The sequence below is a fragment of the Microtus oregoni genome, unplaced genomic scaffold, assembly GCF_018167655.1.
Source record: "Microtus oregoni isolate MIOR12 unplaced genomic scaffold, Mior012 000030F_ref0000283, whole genome shotgun sequence".
NCBI lineage: Eukaryota > Metazoa > Chordata > Mammalia > Rodentia > Cricetidae > Microtus > Microtus oregoni.
Window position 1 is genome coordinate 1,110,385 of NW_024543089.1, and position 20,126 is coordinate 1,130,510.

The 20,126-nt window shown below is 37.9% G+C and overlaps 2 protein-coding genes across 2 annotated transcripts; both read left to right on the forward strand.

Moving 5' to 3' along the window:
* The first annotated feature begins 10,771 nt into the window (after positions 1-10,771).
* Positions 10,772-10,921, forward strand: LOC121465258 (keratin-associated protein 20-2-like). Its single transcript, XM_041678445.1, has one exon. It carries the CDS (start codon positions 10,772-10,774, stop codon positions 10,919-10,921), a length of 150 nt encoding a protein of 49 aa, XP_041534379.1.
* Positions 10,922-16,449: 5,528 nt separating this feature from the next.
* Positions 16,450-16,638, forward strand: LOC121465255 (keratin-associated protein 20-2-like). Its single transcript, XM_041678442.1, has one exon. The coding sequence runs from the start codon at positions 16,450-16,452 to the stop codon at positions 16,636-16,638; it is 189 nt and encodes a 62-aa protein (XP_041534376.1).
* Positions 16,639-20,126: the final 3,488 nt, after the last annotated feature.

Here is a 20,126-nt window from a genome sequence, read left to right on the forward strand (position 1 = left end):
GGTGCCAGAAGTGGACTGTTCAGAGAAGATAAGCAGTAGGTTCCTCAAATCTGTGTGTCCCTATCTAGCCAGGGCCTTTTATACACCTGGGTTGTTGCTGGGGTAAACCACAGGCATTGTGGCATCACACATCTCTTTACCATGCTTGAGAAAACATCACAATGTCATGATATACTGGACAGACAAGACTGCATAACTGAGATAATTGTGCTCCTATGTCAGGGTCCCAAGGTCAAACCATGGGACTCGAATTTTATCCTGGTTCTATTTTTAAGACTGTCTCATTTTATACGTACCTTATTAAATATTTATAAATGTACTCTGTGATACAATTTAAATGAGTAAAATATTTTTATGTTTTTAATATTCATTTATTTTGTAATATTCTATAGGAAAAGAGTATTGTTTTGTTAATCTTGTATAAATATATCTTGAAGAATTTATCTTCTGAATCTTATGGTTGCTATTGTTAACTCAGTGGCTGTGTACATTTTACATATGCATAATTCACATTTATCCTGAACTCAATGATTATTGTTGCCTATTTGGGGACCAGTCCCCAGAAGTCAGCACCGGAGTATATGAGAAAATCCACAAAGGCAGCAGGGACTAGACTTTTCTATCTGAGGGGTAAACAAGAAAACTCACGCTTTCAGATGGTAACCTAAGAAAAAAGAAGCAAGCACACATTTTCCTGATGGTTATTTTCTCCTTTACTTTAACCTAAATAGTCTCTCTTTCTTGACAATCTCTCTTAACATAGGAACCTTCCTCTCCTGCCCTGTTACATATTTCAATATTCAATTACAATGTATCTTCACACATGACTGCACATCTTTCTATTCCATACATTTCTCCTTTGTATCTCTTTTCTATACAGTTTCATCTTCCTTGCCTACACACAGTCAGGAATCCCACACAGCCACAGCTATCCATCTCATTTACATATCCTCTCATCATACATCACTTTACACAATTCTTAGGCACAACTCCCCTGGTAGCAGCAGCTCTTTCACACAGCTCTTTCTTACACTCATTCATACACTCGAACACTCATTCATACACTCGTGTTTCTTCCATCTCAATCATTCATTGTTTACCCATTCTCTCTCACTCATTCATTCTCCCATCCTTCTCTCACGCAACTTCTTCACCTCTCACCCCTCCCTCTCCCACAGCAGCCTCCTCTCAACACTGCTGCTCCTCTCTGCTTTGCCTTCGGGAGGCGAGGCAGGAGCTGCTGCTGGAAGATTTGAGACTGTCCTGAGCTGCATAGTTTTTGGCCAAGCTGAGATACAGTGTAATGCTGTTTCATAAAAAAATGTAGTATAATAAGTTTGACAGTAAAATAGAGATATCTATATAGATGAGGTATAATTTACATAAGGGTAGATGTCAGAGGACTTTTTAAGCAGCACCTCTCCCTCTTATTTTACAGTGGCTGAGTAAATTTCTCCAGATACCATCTCCGTCTGTGGTAGACTTTGTTTTCTTTGAATATGAAATTAGTCACAAATGCATAGATATGATGACGCACTCTCTCCCTCTTATTTCCTTTTGCTCTTGTAGTCATTGAACACATAGCTATGACAATGAATTGAGTGAAATGTGCATATATCTTTCTATCATCTATCTATAATCTATGTATCTATCTATGTATCTATCTATGTATCTATCTATCTATCTATCTATCTATCTATCTATCTATCTATCTCTTATATACCCATATACTTATATCATATATATCTCTAGTGATAATTATCAGTTGCGTATCATTTAAAACCTTAGTATATGGAACCATCATAGATGTTTTGATAGGAGATGTCCAGAGTTACAAAGGGCATTTTATACAAGCTATTAAGATAGAGCTTATTAATAGACATTGACTTTAGTCTTTTCCTTTAAAATATTTGGCTCAGTTTAAGTTTATGTTAATATGTATATATCAGCAAAGAAAGGTTTAGATATATAAAATAATTTACAAGTTCTCTTTGTCACGATTCTCCAGTTTTTTCAGTTATAGCCTCTATTGTTCATTTCACTGTTATATCTCTCCCGATTATACTACTTCCATCATGTGACTCATGTAACCATGCATCACAAACCTATAAATGTGACTGTCCCTCATGTGAATTTCATAGAGGCATCTCATTGACTTTCTAATTGTGTGGTTGGGGACTCCTCCAGCACAGCCTTATTCTCTGAAGTTCCCGTTTGTTTTTGGTTGCTTTTGTTTTGCTGTAATTACTTTCTAAGAAAAGAGAATTTGTTCTACTTTTCATTTTTCTTCTCTCATTTGGTAACAGAGATACAAGATTTAGGTACTGAAAGATACTTATTCACAGAAAATCTAAACCAGCAGTTAGAAAAAGTGTGTTTAAAGTTGTTCCTTTAAAAAACTATATTTTTTCTTTTTTTATTAAAAAATTCATTTTTTATTTTACATATCAGCTCAAATCCCCCCTCCCGTTCCCATGCCCTTCCCCACTTTCCCCTTCTCATTCTCCATCCACTCCTCAAAGGGACTAAGTCCTTCTTTGCGGAGTTAACAAGGTCTGGCATACCAACTTGAGGCAAGACCAAGCCCCTCCCCTCAGTACCAAGGCTGAGCATGGTATCCCACCATAGGGAATGGGCTCTAAAAAAAAAAAAAAAAAAAAAAAAAAAAAAAAAAAAAAAAAAAAACAGTTCATACACCTGGGATAGGTCCTGTTCTTACTACCATTAGTAAGATTAGTAGATCTAGCCACATAACTGATACCCACATTCAGAGGGTCTAGTTTGATCCCATGCAGGTTCCCAGCTGTCAGTCCACAGTCTGTGAATTCCCTCTAGGTTGGGTCATGTGGAGTATGGGAAACACTCCTCCATTCCTAATGGGAGTGCAAACTTATACAGTCACTTTGGAATCAGTACGGCTGTTTCTCAGAAAATTGTGTATCAATCTGCTTCAAGACCTAGCAATACCACTCTTGGGCATTTACCTAAACAATGCACAACCATACCACAAGGATATTTGCTCAGTTATGTTCATAGCAGCATTATTTGTAATAACCAGAACTTGGAAACAACCTAGATGCCAATTAACTAAAGAATGGATAAAGAAAATGTGGTACATTTACACAATGGAGTTTTATTCAGCAGTAAAACAAGGACATCTTGAAATTTTCAGGCAAATGGATGAAACAAGAAAAATCCATCCTGAGTAAGGAAACCCAGACCCGGAAAGACAAGCATGGTATGTATTCAACTACAATTATTTGCATGTCATTCTACCTGACTTGTAATCAGGTGGTTGAAGAAGAAATCATGGGAATATAAAGGTCATAATGAGTAATGAGTAAGACATGCAAAATATCCTGCAGGTAGTCTTTCTCTTTATCTTAGTGAAAAGATATCAGTGTTTTCACATTAGACTCAGGATAATTTATTCATTAATGTACTTTTAACTGAAGGGAGTTATCTAAATAAAGTGATGTATATAAATCAAACAACATCACTTTTTTTAGAGTGACAGGAAGGTTGAATGAAGGACAGGCCATGCTCGAGCTGAGCCTTCTGCTATGTGGTGATGAACTGAGTTCACCTCATTACCTGTCACATAAATTGTGCACTTATTTCTAGAAAAATCTGCTTCTGAGTGCTATGACTTGCAAGGCTTAGGATGGACTTAACTGAGTTGACAAGATTGAAGTCATGAAAGGCTTACAGAATCACACATACAGAAGACCTGGGATCAGGTGGGACATGCTCTCTGAAACTCAACAACAGGTGCCGAGATAGCATGGAAGAGGAAGAGGTAGCTTCAGTCATCTTGGTGGGGACCAGTCTCCAGCTGCAGGCATCAGAGAAATCATGAGAGAGGAGGTAGGTTAGACAATCTTAGTGGGGAACGGTGTCCAGCAGCAGGCAATAGAGATGCTTTCTGCACACACTGTCAGTATCTGTTCTTGTGACAATGGAAGTTCTTATCATTTCTCTGAGCTTGACCCAAGGAGCCTTTGCCATTCCTATGGGTCTGAAGCATTGGTATCTTTGACTTGGGTGTGCTCTTGTCCTTAATACATATTCATCCAAGACTTCAACCAGTCCCTTCACATAATCATGAAAAAACACATAAAGAGAAATGGACCTTAAACACCAGAGAAAACTGGACATACAAGCTGCATGCTTTGCAAAAAAAAATTAAGTAATGGAAAGAAAATTTTCTCTTCGAAACTATTTATTTTTAACAAAGTAATAACTCCTCAAATAAAACATGCTTTATGCATGTTTAAATCTCATATGTGAAGCTTGCTAAGTCTGACACATTGAAAGATTAAACAGCAGCATGATGTTTTTATTTTTACTGTTCTGTAGGACAAATAAATTATTTATGTCATGGACAAACATTTTGAAAACGTAGGAGGTAGTAGGAGAAGGAGTTCTACAGGCCGATCAGCTCCAGACTAAGTAGAATCTGTAGGACTAGTAACTCCAGCAGCAACATGGGGACAGCAGCTGTATCCATACTTGCCATAGCCATAATACAGGGCACCATAATAGCAGCCATAAATAGCTCATGGCTTTGAAAGTGGAAGGGCTCAATTGAGCAGATTGCATTTTCCTCTTTGTGAATGTCACCAGCTGCCCATAATTTTTCAACAGTTTACATGGTGGGAAGGGCAAGCCACAGGAAGTTATTAGGTTCATGCTTGACATTAATTCATATTTTAAACTTTTAGGATGCATAGTTTATTAGGGACACAGACACTTTCATAGTTAAGAATCCTTTTGACATTATGTCAGCATCCCAAAAACCCAAGCAGATATCTTTAACAGGAAAGTTTGTGATATATGAATGTCCAACCATGAAACACTATGCTTTTGTTAGTTTAATGTCTATGACAAGTATTCATGGGAGGCACTTTGTCCTTGAGCTTTTTACTCTATTTTGTTATACACTTTTCATTCCACAGCAGTATGAGCATTTGGGATTTATTAGTGTCTCTGTGAGGAGTTCATGACCAGAGACATTAGAGTAGCTACAAAGCTAACAAAATATCTATCCATCATTAATATGTAAATAATTATGTCCTCTAGATAAGCACTACCCATGAATATTTAATGTAGAATGTCTGTAAGTCCTTTGTTGTTTTACTGCCATCTCTTTTTTCACCTTGAAATTTGTTAGGCAGTACCTTGCTAGTTGGTATCTTGGTGACTTTATTTTGAACTATGGAATTTTCCATGTATTTGTTTGTTAATGATCCCTTTAATGGGTATCTTCCCTTGTGAAAATAAATAACTTTCTAAATTTGAAATCCACATTGTTGTCTGCTCTGTTCAAGACTGAGATATTGATCATGTCTCAATTCTAATACAAATAACTGATAAGAGATTTCCCCAGCTCCCCCTGCATGGGTCTGGTGCCTTTATTGGCCTGTTCAGAATATCTTCGGCAGTGGCATGTTAAAGAAAGAGAACAAGGGTCAAGCTATGACCCGGTGCAAGAGTAGATAGACTGTCGTTTCCGTGAGTAAGCAATATCTATTTAGAGATGTAAGTTTCCTATTATGCAAGGTCTGGTGTCTCCTAAGTAATATGATTTTCCATGTTCTTTTAGTGCACATACTTTCTTTTCAGGATGAATATAGAAGTATTTATTTTATGCTGTACATTAACAGTGGATAACCTGTATATGGATTTAATGCAAAAATAATAATTAAAGAAGACATTTAATGAGAGAAGTAAAAAGTATAAAATAATGCTAAAAGAGACTCAATCTTTTGCTTGCATATGGCAAAGTTTACTATTGGTAAGCTGTAGGAGTCCTCAGATGATCTGCAGTTTCAATAAATCTATTCTATAATCTTAGTGGTTTTGCAGGAATGTTGAATATGACTTTAATTTTTTTTGAATATTTAAGATAAACAACAACCGAGACAATGGTGAATAGTAATAAAGTCAGAGGCTTTGCAGCTCTCAGCTATAAAACAGTACAAACTACAAGGGTTGACGTCTAGCAAGTTTAGAATTAGAACAATACACATAGTACTGTCTTAGAATTCAATCCCATGTGTCTGTGTGTATAATATTTTAAGTACAGTAATTTATGATTAATTGATTTTCATGAAGAAAATCTGTTGAAGAAAGAGTATAATATTTTAAACTTATAGTTCTGTTATAATTGGATATTCTAATAGAAAAATAACTAGTATTATTTTTTACATTTATGTCTTTGATTCCCCTCTAGTTAAATATTTGTTAGGATAGAAAATAATGTTACCATTAGTGAGTTTTATATGTGCATATCTAATATGAGTAATGTCATAATGTCACAAACATTATAAATTCAGTCACGAAATGTTCCAAGCCTAAGTTTCATAGGCCCAGAGATCAGAAGCATTCTGCTTTGTGAAACAAAAGTAGTAATATTATGTGTTTGAAGTGTCTAAATACTGTATTCTCTGCTGACAGTTTCCACTTCCCCTTCTTTTCCTTTCTCCCATGTGTGCCTACTGACAGGTAGCTGCAGCCTCCAATTACCTGCTGGGAATATCTGTGGATGATTCCTCCGTGACAGGCTTCTGAGAGAGACTCAGAGCTAGAAGGGTGGCAGATGATAAATTATTTCATTTCTATTAGTAAACATTACATGAACTTTGGCCACTGTTCCTTTTTAAATATGTTACAAAAATCACTTTGTTTGTATATCTCTAACAGCTATGTATTTCGATTACCGTGGAAGTTATAATGCGATTCCCAAAGCTTCCTTAGTCAATTTAAACAACAGTAGATTTGAATCAAATCTACTTATTTAAATCAAATAAGTCACCCCACACACGTTTGCATATACATTTGTTTATCTGGATTAGGCCATTATCTTCCAAAAATAGACAAAATAATCTCTTTTTTAACCAGTTTTTTAAAAACTCTATTAACAATGTATTCATCTGTGTGAGGAATCACTGAAAGTCTTCTGCACATAAAAATGAGTGGTAGCCCAACATATTCTGTTGTATGAAGCAACAAATAAATGTTAGATGAGAGAGTGATACCCAAATTGATCATAGAACATATGCGTCTATGACTTACGAAAGCATATGTGAACAAATTACAGCAACAAAAAAAATCATTATATTAAAATTTAATTTCTTGTTCTTAAAAGATAAGCATCTTTCATTACAATTAGGGAAGAAATATCCCAAAGGATAGGTCTATATTAAATGGTAGTATTTTTTTTCAAAGTGCAGTAATGGAACTGCCCTTCCGTATATCAAAAAAGGGTTAAAAGGAGTTAATTATCTTAGCTCCTTGTAAGTTGATTTGTGTCACATAATAAAATCAGGTCACACAAATTCACTCGAATAAATACAGAATAGAGTGCTGAGAAATGAACAAAGACTTTATTTCTTTAGAATAAATTTAAGTCATTTGTCTTTTGAGAATTTCATAAGTAGATACTGTATTTACCTCATTCCCACCTCTCCCCCCCCCAACTCTGATTTCTCCCATGTCCACTTCTGAAGTAATAAGGGCGGCTGGGGGGCTGGGGACGCAGTCCCGCCCCGGTAAGCGCACCTTGGGGTGCTACATACAGATGATTAGAGGTGGGCTAAATTAATATGTGAGAATTAGCCTAGAAGAGAATGGGCCAGGCAGTGTTTGGAGGAATACAGTGTCCGTGTAATTATTTCGGGGCATAAGCTAGCCAAGCAGGCGGCCGGGGTGCTGGGGACGCAGCCCCGCCGCTCTTATTACTTCATATGGCGCCCACGTGGACAACTGCTTCCACATAAAGCCTGAGACAGCTTGGGAAGTAATTCTAGAACAAAGTGAAAGCATTGTGCCTGGTTTCTTGGTAGCAGCAATTTCTCGGTTCTACTCTGCTTGCTAGAGGCAAGCAAGCGCCTCATCTAAGAGAGGCTTCCTGACTCAGCTTTAGCTGCAAAGCCTGCAGCTCATTAAGAGGTCCTGCCACGAAACACTTAAATGGTGTTGACGAAAAGCTGAACGCATGCTTTTCGGTTTTCAGCCGTAGCAGGAAAAAAGCTGCGCCGTTTAAAAATGCTGGCTTTCTGGGCCATCCTGCCAGGGCAAACTCTGACTGTTTAAGGCAGGAGGGCCGGCTACCAAGAGAGGACTTGAGTGTTGTCTGTTGTAGATCACTTGCTGGCAGGGACCTTGAAATGCCATACAGTTGTTGCAGTAAACATGGCTACAGCCTGTATATCCGCCATGAGGCTGGAAAGCTAAGGAATGGACTGGATTTAGCTGGCAAAGCCACGCCTTTAATCCTACCCATATTGCTCAGTAATTTAAAGGCTCGTGTGGTCAGAAAAAGAGAGATATACAGTAAAGAGAGATTCAAAGACAGAAAAAAAATTGTAAATGGTTTAAATTGTGTTAAAAATATATGCAGACTAAAAGTTGAAGTTCTTAAAGTAAAAAACAAAAAAAGGAAGAGAGTTGTTGTGTGTAGTAGCACACGCCTTTCATCCCAGTGCCTAGAAGGCAGAGGCAAACAGATCTCTGTGAGTTCAAGGTGTAGTAGCATACACCTTTAATCCCGAATGCCTGGGAGGCAGAGACAGGCGGATCTCTGAGAGTTCAAAGACAGCCTGGTCTACAGAGTTACTTCAGGTCAAAGATACAGAGAACCTGTCTCAAAAAACAAAGAGTTAAAAGTAAAAATAAACAAAATAGAGGTTAAAATAAAACGAACAAAGATGGAAAATAGACAGAGAATTTTGATACTGTATGCTATTATGCTCTCTTTAAATTATTTAAATGCTGAGGAAGGAGCAACAGCTACTAAAAGATATTTGTTTATAAATGCTGCTGAACTAATCCAACATAGATACTTTGAAAATGCCTTAACTTTGAAATTTGGATCTAAGGACATGATGCTTTGGAAAGGAGTTTCTTATTTTGTTTTCACAGAGGATGAGACGCTGTTCATTTCTTCTATTACGATTTGGTATGATGGACCACGCCCTCCTGAAGGGTTGGTGTGAACGCCTTCAAAAAATTGCTTCACTCAACTGCCAACTGAGATGAAACTAGCACACAGTTTATACCATAAAAGACCTAATTAACGACGCCCCCATTCAGCAGGAAGCAGTTTGGAGAGAAAAAACTGCGCCCATGTTCCCAAATATGGTTTATAAACGTTCTTTTACATTTTAAGGGGGATATGATATAGGTATGAATAATTTGTATTAGTATAGATTTTGCTTTATTGATAGAGATTTAAGGTCAATTTTGTTATATGTATAAGTGTTTCTGATTTTGATTAAGGTATTGTGATTGTGTAGTTCATTTAAATGTGTACTGTATAATTAAGAAATATAGGTTGTTAATGGATAATCATCGATAATAGTCAAGTTTGTAGTCATGTTAGTTAAGATTTTCTAGATGTACATAGATATATTTTAGATAGACATTCTTCATGTCTTTCAAAGATTACAGAATAGGACATTTAATGTTTTAATAACTGAGGACTTTTCATGACAATGAGACACTCTGCTCCTGGCAGCACCAATCTACTTCAAGAGGAAGATGGGCATCGAAGAGGCTCGTTATGGAGTTTTGATAGCCATTTGGGCAAGAAACTGCTCTTGCTTGGACTATTGCATAAACTGGACACAGAGAACCCGCAGAGAGAGGACTACTGAACTTGCCTAAGGTGAGATGATCTTTCGGGGTTCCTGATTCATTTTGAAAGAGTCTGCGAGACATTCTGCAGGACACAACAGATAGTGACTGAACTGACTTTGAATTTTCCTGCTTTATGGAAATGTCTGCTGGATACCATGGGCCTGAAGGCTGAAGATGGATGCCCCAACGGTACAAAAGAACTTTGGGTGACTGTCCAGGCAGCGAGATGTCTTTGTCATTTCTAGAGTTTGAAGTTTCTTAGTTCTTTACTTAGGTAATATATCTTTCTGGAGTCTTTGATGGAGTTAAGAATAGTTAGTTATAGTTATAGTTTTCCTTAGTTATGATAAAGATTATTGTAACTTTTACTTGATAACTGTTTTGTTATATGTAATTTTGCTATGTTAAAGCCTTTTTTTTTTTTTTTTGTTTAAACCGAAAAAGGGGAAATGATGGAGGAAGGTCATTGGCTAATAAAGGAACTGCCCTGGCCCATTTTATTGGTTAGAGGATAGGTGGGAGGAGTAAACAGAACAAAATGCTCGGAGGAAGAGGAAGTGAGCTCAGAGACTCCACAGCTCTCTCGGGAGCAGATGCCTCAGAGAGAGACGCCATGCCCCGCTCCCGGGATGAAGCTCCGACCCAGGATGGACTAGGCTGGAATCTCCCCGGTAAGCGCACCTTGGGGTGCTACATACAGATGATTAGAGGTGGGCTAAATTAATATGTGAGAATTAGCCTAGAAGAGAATGGGCCAGGCAGTGTTTGGAGGAATACAGTGTCCGTGTAATTATTTCGGGGCATAAGCTAGCCAAGCAGGCGGCCGGGGTGCTGGGGACGCAGCCCCGCCGCTCTTATTACTTCACACTTCCACCTTAAAGTCCCTTGATTTGACTGTGGAATTATGACATAGGAGCACAGTCATCTCAGTTATGCAGCCTTGTGTATCCAGTAAATGATGGAACTCGTGATGTTTCTGAAGCACAGTGCACAGACATGTGACTCTACAATGCCTGTGTTTTTTTCCCAGGAACAACCCAGGTGTATAAAAGGTCCCTGGGTAGATGGGGACATGCAGACTCAAGGACCCTACTGCTTATTATCCTCTAAATACTCCACTCCTGACACCATGTGTTACTATGGCAGATACTATGGAGGCCTGGGCTATGGCTATGGTGGCCTAGGCTATGGCTGTGGCTATGGTGGATGTGGTGGATATGGTTATGGCTGCTGGCGCCCACTGTGCTATAGAAGGTACTGGTCCTATGGTTTCTACTGAGGAGAATCTACAGCTGCTCACTCCAACTTTCTTCACATCAGAAGTTCTTAAAAATTTGTCATAAAATCCGTCCTTATTCTAAACTATCCGAGGAAAAGTAAACAAAATACAGCATGAACATCATATTCCTCATCTGCATTTCGACAGTGTGTCAGCTTCCAGGATAGCCAAAACAATCCTGTACAATAGAAGAACTTCTGGAGGCATCACAATTTCTGACTACAAACTCTACTACAGAGCTACAGTACTGGAAACTGACATAAAAACATGCAGGAGGAACAATGGAACCAAATCAAAGACCAGGATATTAATTCACAAGCGCCTGATTTTTGACAAAGAAGCAAAAAGTTTTCATAACATCTTTGAAAAATGAGACTTAGTTAAATTATTACCTATTGTATTAAAATAATTTCCCTTTAAATAAACTAGTCACTAAAAATATTGATTCCTTTGGCTCTGTTTAGTGGTCTCCATCAAAATTGGATATATGTCTGTGTACTCCTGTCTACTTGGTCACAACTGTGTGAGGTTTTGTGGGTAAATAGGAAGAAAGTGAAAGAGTAAGAAAGAAAAAGAGAGAGGGAAAGAAATGTTTCCTTTGAACATTCATCTATTATTGATAGACATTTGGATTGTTCTCACATCTTTGCAATTGTGAGTAATGTCCCAATGCATCTGGTAGTTCTGATATTTTTCTGGGGTCAAATCCTTTTGTCTTTTAGTTAAGATGTCATAAGTATCACAAGTTATTTTTATGAATATCCGAGGAAGAGCCTACAGTGTCTTCTGTAATGGCTGCCATCACACACGTCCTCCAGAAGAGAGGGTTGGCGACCCTTCACACGTCCTCTGATACCCATGTGCTTTCTAAGAGCCATTCTATTCTATTCATTAGCAGCTGCAGTCTCATGGTGACTTGGATTTGCAATTTTGAGATTTTAGTGAAATGGACCCTTATTTCTCCCTCTGGCCATCTGAGATTTCCTTTTGAAAATTGTCTATTCCAGTCTCTGACATTGTTAACATCAGTTTGCCGTCTTCCTGCTGCTCAGTTTGAGATACTATCTCATTTTGGTTATTAATCTCCCATTTCTTGTATATATTGATTTTCTTTTCCAGTTATGGATTGCTCTGCTGGGTAAAGAGTCTTAGTTGGATACAATATGACTTTTCATTTTTGTTGTCTGTTTTGAAAGTCATAACCAAACTGGTTCTGAGACTAAACATTAGTTCTGTGAGAATTTCACAAACTGTGTTTATGAAATCATATTTACCCTTCTTCCCAATTCTCTCTCATTGCACCCTTCCCCCACTTCTTTCTATGACCATACTACTTTGAGTCTCTTTTATGTTAATCTAGCATTTTCAGAAAAAAAATCTTACTTTTCTATGTGGTATAATAATAAAATTATATTAAACATACTTATTTGAATTGTGCTGCTTATACACCCTGTGATGTAGGGGTATCTATGGGACCTACCCAAGGTTACCTGCCTAAAGAAACTATCTTCTAGAAGCTATCGGTTTCCAGTGTCTCCTTAGCTAGCAGTGGGATTTTGTGCCTGCCTCCTTCCTTCAATTTGGGATTTTGTGTGGTATGAGCTTGCACAGATACTGTGTATGTTGTGACAACTGTTGTGAGTTTACATGTTCACATTTCCTGCTGTGTCTGGAAAGCAGTGTTTACTTGCATTCATTCCCTCATTCTTGCTTTTACAATCTTCTTCTCCCTCCTCTGAAACAATGATACCAGATCTTTGTGAGAATAGGATATGATATAGATGTCCCACTTATGGCTTAGTGTTCTGCAATCTCCTATACTCTGCTCATTGATCAGCCATGGGCCTTTGCAAATAATCAACATCTACTGCAAAAATAAGTTTTTTTTTAAGAGGATTTAGTGATACACCAACCAATGGACATAATGGAAATATATTGTCAGTCTTTAATATTGTGTCCACTAGTAGCATAGTAATGACAAGTTTCCTCTAAGTCCAAATACATGTCCAGCCATAGGTTCTTGTCCTGAGAATAGTGCCAAGTATGGATTTTATATTACGAAGTATACCGTACTTAGAAACTGTTTTTTTGTTCCCATGCTATTCCTACAACAGTTAAACCAGTGGGTGAGTCTTGCCAGGTGAGATGTTATTGTGGCTTGCAGGGTTTATGTGGCTACATAAGACCCATGGCCACTTTCCGTCTTATGTATCATACAAAGAAGTTTCCAGAAATAAGGAATCTAGCTAACTGGGCCAAACCTCCCATGTAATTACCTGATTGATTTTCTTCACATTCTGTGAATCACAAGTTTCTTGTTTTCAGCAATAAGGTCTTACCATCAAGTCTTAAAGTAAATAAGAGGAGTGGCAAATTTTGAGGGTGTCTATGAGATCTTTGTAGCCAACATTTTTGGAAAGGATAACTTGTTCTTGGCAATAGGCCTTTTATTCTTTTATTTCTTAGCCTGTAGTATCTTGCTTTTAGTTTCTCCTCTTTCCTGCACTCCTGTCCCAATTCCTGTTCTGCCTTTCTGCCTTACACATTTAAATCACTCCAACCCACCCTTACTCTCTTCAAAGCCCTGCCCCTCTCAGGTCCCTTTAGTAATTTCCTGACCTGTACAAATCTGTATAATAAAAATGGCTTAGTGCTGGCGTAATAATAGGCACAGTGATAATGGATCCTGATAGATAAGAAAGCAGGCAAAGCTCTAGAACCCGTTAGCACAGGGTGAGACTTTCAGACTAGAAATTCAGAAGTACAGTTGTTAAGTCCAACAACTGATAAATGGGAACTCATAAAACCAGAGCTTCTGTACAGCAAAGAATGTCATCATTTGAGTGTCCAAACATGATGTGGGATTCCCCTCTGTATGTTGTAAATACCATTGGTTAATAAAGTAACTGCTTTGGCTAGTTGATAGGATAGAGCAGAGCTAGGCAGAGAAAACTAAGCTGAATGCTGGGAGAAAGGAGGTGGAGAAAGAGAGAAGCTATGTAGTCCCACCAGAGACAGATGCCAGAAATTTAGCCAGTAAGCCACAGCCATGTGGTGATACACAGATTAATAGAAATGGGTTAAATTAATCTGTAAGAGTTAGTCAATAAGAAGCTAGAGCAAATGGGCCAAGCAATGATTTAAATAATATAGGTTCTGTGTGATTATTTTGGAGCTGAGCAGCTGGGAACCAAACAAGCAGCCCCTTTTCAACAAAGACACCTTATGTAATAGAAAAAATTTTCAAGGCTATACTTCCAATAGAAGCCTAGCATCTAAAATAGACAAATAACTCAAAAAACTAAACATCGAGAAAACAAGCAACTTTAAAACAGGACATGACTAAACAAACATATCTCAAATGATGAACTATAAACACATGAGAAACATATAAAACTGTTCAGCACCATTAACCATCAGAGAAATGCAAATGAAAAGTACCTTGATATTTCTTCTTACCCTAATTAGAGTGGATGAAAAACACTACTGACTACTGAAGTCAGAGACTGAGCCTTCGTTTCCCAGCCACTCAGATCTGAATAATCACACAGAAACTATATTAATTACAATACTGCTTGGCCGATAGCTTAGGCGTATTCTACATAGCCCTTATATCTTAAATTAGCCCATTTCTATTAATCTGCACATTGCCACAAGGTTATGGCATCTTTCTCCTTGGGCAGCTACATGACTCCACCTTCTCTCCTCCACCATCTCTGCTTGAATTCCCCAACTTGCTGTATTCTGCTCTACCATAGGCCAACACAGCTTGTCTATTAAACAATGGTATTTAAACATATTCACAGCATACTCATTAATGTTTTCTTTGATTCTTCATACATGTGAGTTTAATTTGGAATATCCCAGGCATTTTTATACAAATTTTATTGTTGAAATTTACATATATTCCTTGTTTTTAAAATTTTATTTCTATACATTGCTAGGTTTCATATATAGGCTCTTTCTATATATGCAAGACTAGTTTTAATATATAATTATTATAATTATATTACTGGAGGTGTTTGTGGATTCAAAGAATTTCAGGTTAGGCATTGTGAAACCAGAGAGAAAATGTCTACTTATGAAATCATCCAGTAGATATATTTACCATGATGTGATATCATTTACATATATTTGTTTCTATGACTGTTATACTCCCTGAACTCAATGTGTTTAGTAGATACGCTTTATTTTTATAGAACATATATTTTGACACATTTCTGAAAAGTTCAAACCAAACAAAGCCATGCCTTCCAATGATTGTTTTGTACCGTAAATATGAATACTTCAGTCTTAACCTACAAACTGAGCCAAAGAAAGTGCATGTGGTTTCTTTGACCAGTTGTAAGGAGTCTTTATAGTTGTTCTTTAGAGGGGACAATGCTCAGGCATATATCTGATGTATTGTGCACAGAAGGCGTAGGTCCCATCACTGGAACTGTACACAGAAATTGATGTTCCTGTGTGTGTGTGTATCTGCATGTGTATGTTTGTAGTAGGCATACATATGTAAATGGGTGGTTGGGTGAATAGTCGTAGAGTCCAGGGAAGAAATTATTGGTCCTGTTCTCTCTCAACAAACTTTATTCCCAATAGACAGGTTCTCTCACTGCAAATGGAGTTGGCCTGGCAACAGCAACCCTTGGAAGTCCCCTTGTTTCTTAACCCTAACAGCACTGATGTGACAACATGAAGCTTCTATATGGGTTTATGGGATTTGAATGAGGAGCGTATGTTTTCACAGCTGGTACTCTTATCTACTGAGACATCTCTCCAGATGCCTGGTACACTGATGTCACTGCTCTCCTGCTAAACCATGTGTGAGAGCATTTGTATGCCCTGCTAACACAACAATCACACATTAATCAGAGCTGACTTTAGATTACTCACACAACCATAGTGCATTTCAAAGTGACATCATCCTCAGCATCATCACCTGAGCTCACAAAGAGAAACATGAAGCATATGCAGTTTCTGCACAAATGGTATTTTATTTTCTGAGGATTTTAAAACAACATGCAGGGAGACAATGATAGTTAACTTCCTGTTCATGGAAAAAATGACAGAAATGTGCTCTTCCAGGAAAGACTGATTTCAGACAACAAAACAAAATAACGGGAAAGAAAACACAAAGACCTCCTTTCTGTGGGGTAATGAAAACCAAACAAGTGTAAGAGGGGGAAGAACAGAAAGCTATCTAATGGTTTATATCATCTGTCAGAATTCTATTATGTAGTCACTCCACTACATAGAGCAGCTCAGAGTTTTGAATCAGGATGCACAATTTGGCTATGGGATCCTGACGTAGGAACACAGTTATGTCAGTTATGCAGCCTCATGTACTAAGAAATCACAATTTGTGATGTTTCTGAAGCACAGAGGAGACACGTGATGCTATAATGCCTGTGGTTTTGCCGACAACTACCCAGGTGTATAAAAGGCTGCTAATGAATGGTGACACCCAGACTCAAGGGACCTACTGTTGTCTTCAACAGAACGCCAGTAATTTATTCCAACGTCCTGACACCATGTGCTGCTGTGGAAGATACTATGGTGGCCTGGGTTATGGCTATGGTGGCCTGGGCTATGGCTATGGAGGCCTAGGCTATGGCTATGGCTGTGGTTATGGCTGTGGCTATGGTGGATATGGTGACTACGGTTATGGCTGCTGCCGCCCACTGTGCTACAGAAGATGCTGGTCTTATGGCTTCTATTAATGAATTTCTACAGCTGCCCAGCCTGTTGACTATAATCTGCTGTCATAATGGAAGTGTCTATGATTTCCCCACATCAGAAATTCCTAACCTCACAGTTCCCACTTTATTAAGATGCCCGAGAAATCAAAGGAAATACAACACTTTCATCTTACTTATCACCTTCAGTTGGATTAGATGACAGTTTGTAGGGAGTTCTTCCCTGTCTACACAATGTCTTATAAAATGTGAACCTGCTGGACTCTCAGCTTTTGTGTAAAAATTCATGCTTTTCAATAAACTCTTTAATTAAGAATATTTTTCTTATATTTAAATTCTCTGTCACTTTTTGATATATGCTTGTGTGTCTGTACCTACTTTGCTGAGGCTGTTTGTGGGTAAATGGAAAAGGACTAGGAGAGGGAGAGGGAGGAAGTAAAGAAAGCAGGAGAAGAAGACATTTCTTTTAAACATTCATCTATTGATACACATTTGGGTTGCTCTCATGGTCTTTCTTTTTATTAAACAATATCAAATTGGCTTTCATTTCAATTAAATCAGTTTGATTTTGACATTAAATAGAACTGAAGTTGATCAAGTATCATCTTCTCCACTTTTTAAAATTCAGTTTTGTTCCCATTTTCATTTGATGTTTTTCAGTATTCCATACAATACAATTTAATCATATCTACCGCTAACCCTTCTGTTCTTCAGTCCACATCCCTTTCACTATTCACCCAATTTTGTGTGCTCTTTTCAACCAAACCAAAGAAACAAAGCCAAAACCATAAAAATCAAATAAAAAATGCAGTTTGTGCTGGCCATGCACTCTTGACTAGATGGCCATTCCCTGCAATTTGGTACAAGAACTGCATCTGAAAGAAAGCTGACTCTCCTCCTCCAGCAGTCTTCAGCCATCAGTAGCTCCCTAGCTGGGTGTGGGAATTCATGCCCACTTCTATTTCCAAGCTGGAATTTCGTCAGGCTTGTGAGTGCTGTCTCAGATGCTGTGAAGTCACATGCACAATTGCCCTGCCTTGTCCAGAAATCACTATTTCCTAACACTCAGATATCATGATAAGCCATTAAGAGACGTTAAACCCACATCTTTCCTATTATGAGAAATATCATGATAAATTTGGTAGTCACAGTCCTATACTTGAGACCTCATTCTTTTCTCTGTCAGTTAAAATTTTGGAAGCACAATAAGTTCTATGACCATATTGACAATAATCTATACCGGTGCTTTCTGCAATGACTATTGCAGATGCTTTATTGAGTTAGACCTTGGAGAAATCAGGCTAACTCCCACCCAACCATGCACATTCTCAGCGGTGTTCAGAGTTCCTTTTATCTCACATTTTCTTTACCACCCATTTTCCCTCTAGAGCCTCCTCAATATGATGAGTCAGCCGGTGTCACACACAGAGCTCTTTTCCCCCTTTTCATTGGTTCTTTCTGGATTTCGTATAATATATTTTGCTCACAGTTATCTCCCCAAGTCTTTCCACATCTAGTCTTCCCTCTTCTCTCAACCTCATTTTTTTTTTATAAAAAATTACTTAAGTTCAATGTGTGCTGCCCATATAGTCATGGTTGTATGAGCTTCCCTGGAAGACAAGGTCTGGACCCTTAAAGAAAACTGACTCTTCTGATTCCAGCAGCTATCAACTGCCAATAGCTCATTATGTGTAGGAAGAAATTTTATGCCTACCTTTGCTTTCTGTGATGGTTTTGTCAGACACATACACACTTTGTGTATGCTCTCTTAACTGCTATGGACTGATATGTGCAGCTATTCTGTTATGTTCAGAAAGCATGATTTCCTCTTCATCACCCACAAATTTTAGCTTCTAGAATCTTTCTGTTATCTCCACAGTAATCCTTTACCTTGGAGGAAGGATCTGTAATATAGATGTTTCACTTATACTAGTGAATTCTGCAGTATGTTATCTGCTGATCTTAATCATTCATGTTTCTCTGTGTTGTTATTTATTGTCAAAAGCAGCTTCTCTGGTAAGACTTTGGAGATGCACTAATTTATGTGATGATATTTTCAGGAGTCAATCGAATACTATGGTCATTTAGCACAGTAATAACACTAGTTTCTTATTTTGAAGCTATGAAATGTTTAGTCACAGGATTTTAAACGCAATAACAATTTCAAGTATGTCTTTCATCTTGGGAAATAGGACTGAAATGCAATCATAAAGTGGTTGGTTACTGTCAAGACATTTATGAACTATTGCTTCAGTGAACTTGCCTTTGTAGGGGATTAGTTCTTGTAGTTCACAGGTTGAGTTAATAATTGGGTAAGATTCTCCATTCCCTTTCTCCTCCATTCACCTTGTGAAGGCTAGCTAGGATGAGGAAGCTTTCGGGTGGGAGTTAGCCTGATTTCTCCAAGGTCTATCTCAAGTGTATGATGTCTTTAGTGAAAGCATCTTATTGTCAAGTTCTGGGGCTGACCAAAAGCATTGCCAATAACCTATAGTGCTTGGTGGTCTGTGAAACCTCGTTTCCTAACAACTTCAAAATAGGAAACACTTTCCTGGAATTAGACTTTTTGTTTATTGTCCTGTGGTGTCCAGAAAGGACATTGTTGCCAGTTGCATTTAAATTGTACATTTGTGAGTATATATTTTAGGAAGCTTCCTCAGGTAGTTCATTTCTTTCTGAATTTTTTGAAATATCTTTAACGCCTATTGTCCCTCCTTGTGGTGTCTCCTCTAGCCACTCCCAGACCCTCCATTTTCTTTCACATACATTTTCTGCCCGTATCATTAATCCCTTTTAATCCATTACATACCCACCTTTTGTTCCACCTACAGCAGGCCCTACTCCATGTCTTCTTACTAATTTTCTACATGATAGAGGAGAAAGTTGAGAATAAATCTGAACTCATTGGCACAGGAAAGGGATTTTTGAACAGAATTGCAGCAGCACAGAGATCAAGACCAATGCTGAATTAATGTGACCTTGTGAATCTAAACAGCTTCTGCCAGCACCATTTATGCATTCTTTGTTCAATTTCATATTTTTTGCTTCTTTGTCAAAATTCAGATGTTCATAGGTATGTGGATTAATATCTGGGTCTTTAATTTGGTTCCATTGGTCCTTCTATCTGTTTTTATGCCAATACCAGGCTGTTTTCAGTACTGTAGCTCTATAGTAGAGTTTGAAGTCAAGGACTCAGAAGTTCTTTCATTGTACAGGATTGTTTTGGCTATCCTGGGTTTTTTACTTTTCCATATGAAGTTGAGTACTGTTCTTTCAAGGTCTGTGAGGAATTTTGCTGGAATTTTGCTGGACATTGCATTGAATCTGTAGACTTCTTTCGGTAAGATTGCCATTTTTACTATGTTAATTCTACCTACCCAAGAGCATTGGCGGTCTTCCCATTTTCTGGTGTCTTCTTCAATTTCTTTCTTCAAACATTTAAAGTTCTTGTCATACAAGTTTTCTACTTGTTTGATTAGAGTTACTCTGAGACAAATGGTGCTGGCATAACT

Excerpts from the sequence above, each read along its gene's own strand:
- LOC121465255 (XM_041678442.1), top strand. The coding sequence starts at position 16,450 with ATGTGCTGCTGTGGAAGATACTATGGTGGCCTGGGTTATGGCTATGGT.
- LOC121465258 (XM_041678445.1), top strand. The coding sequence starts at position 10,772 with ATGTGTTACTATGGCAGATACTATGGAGGCCTGGGCTATGGCTATGGT.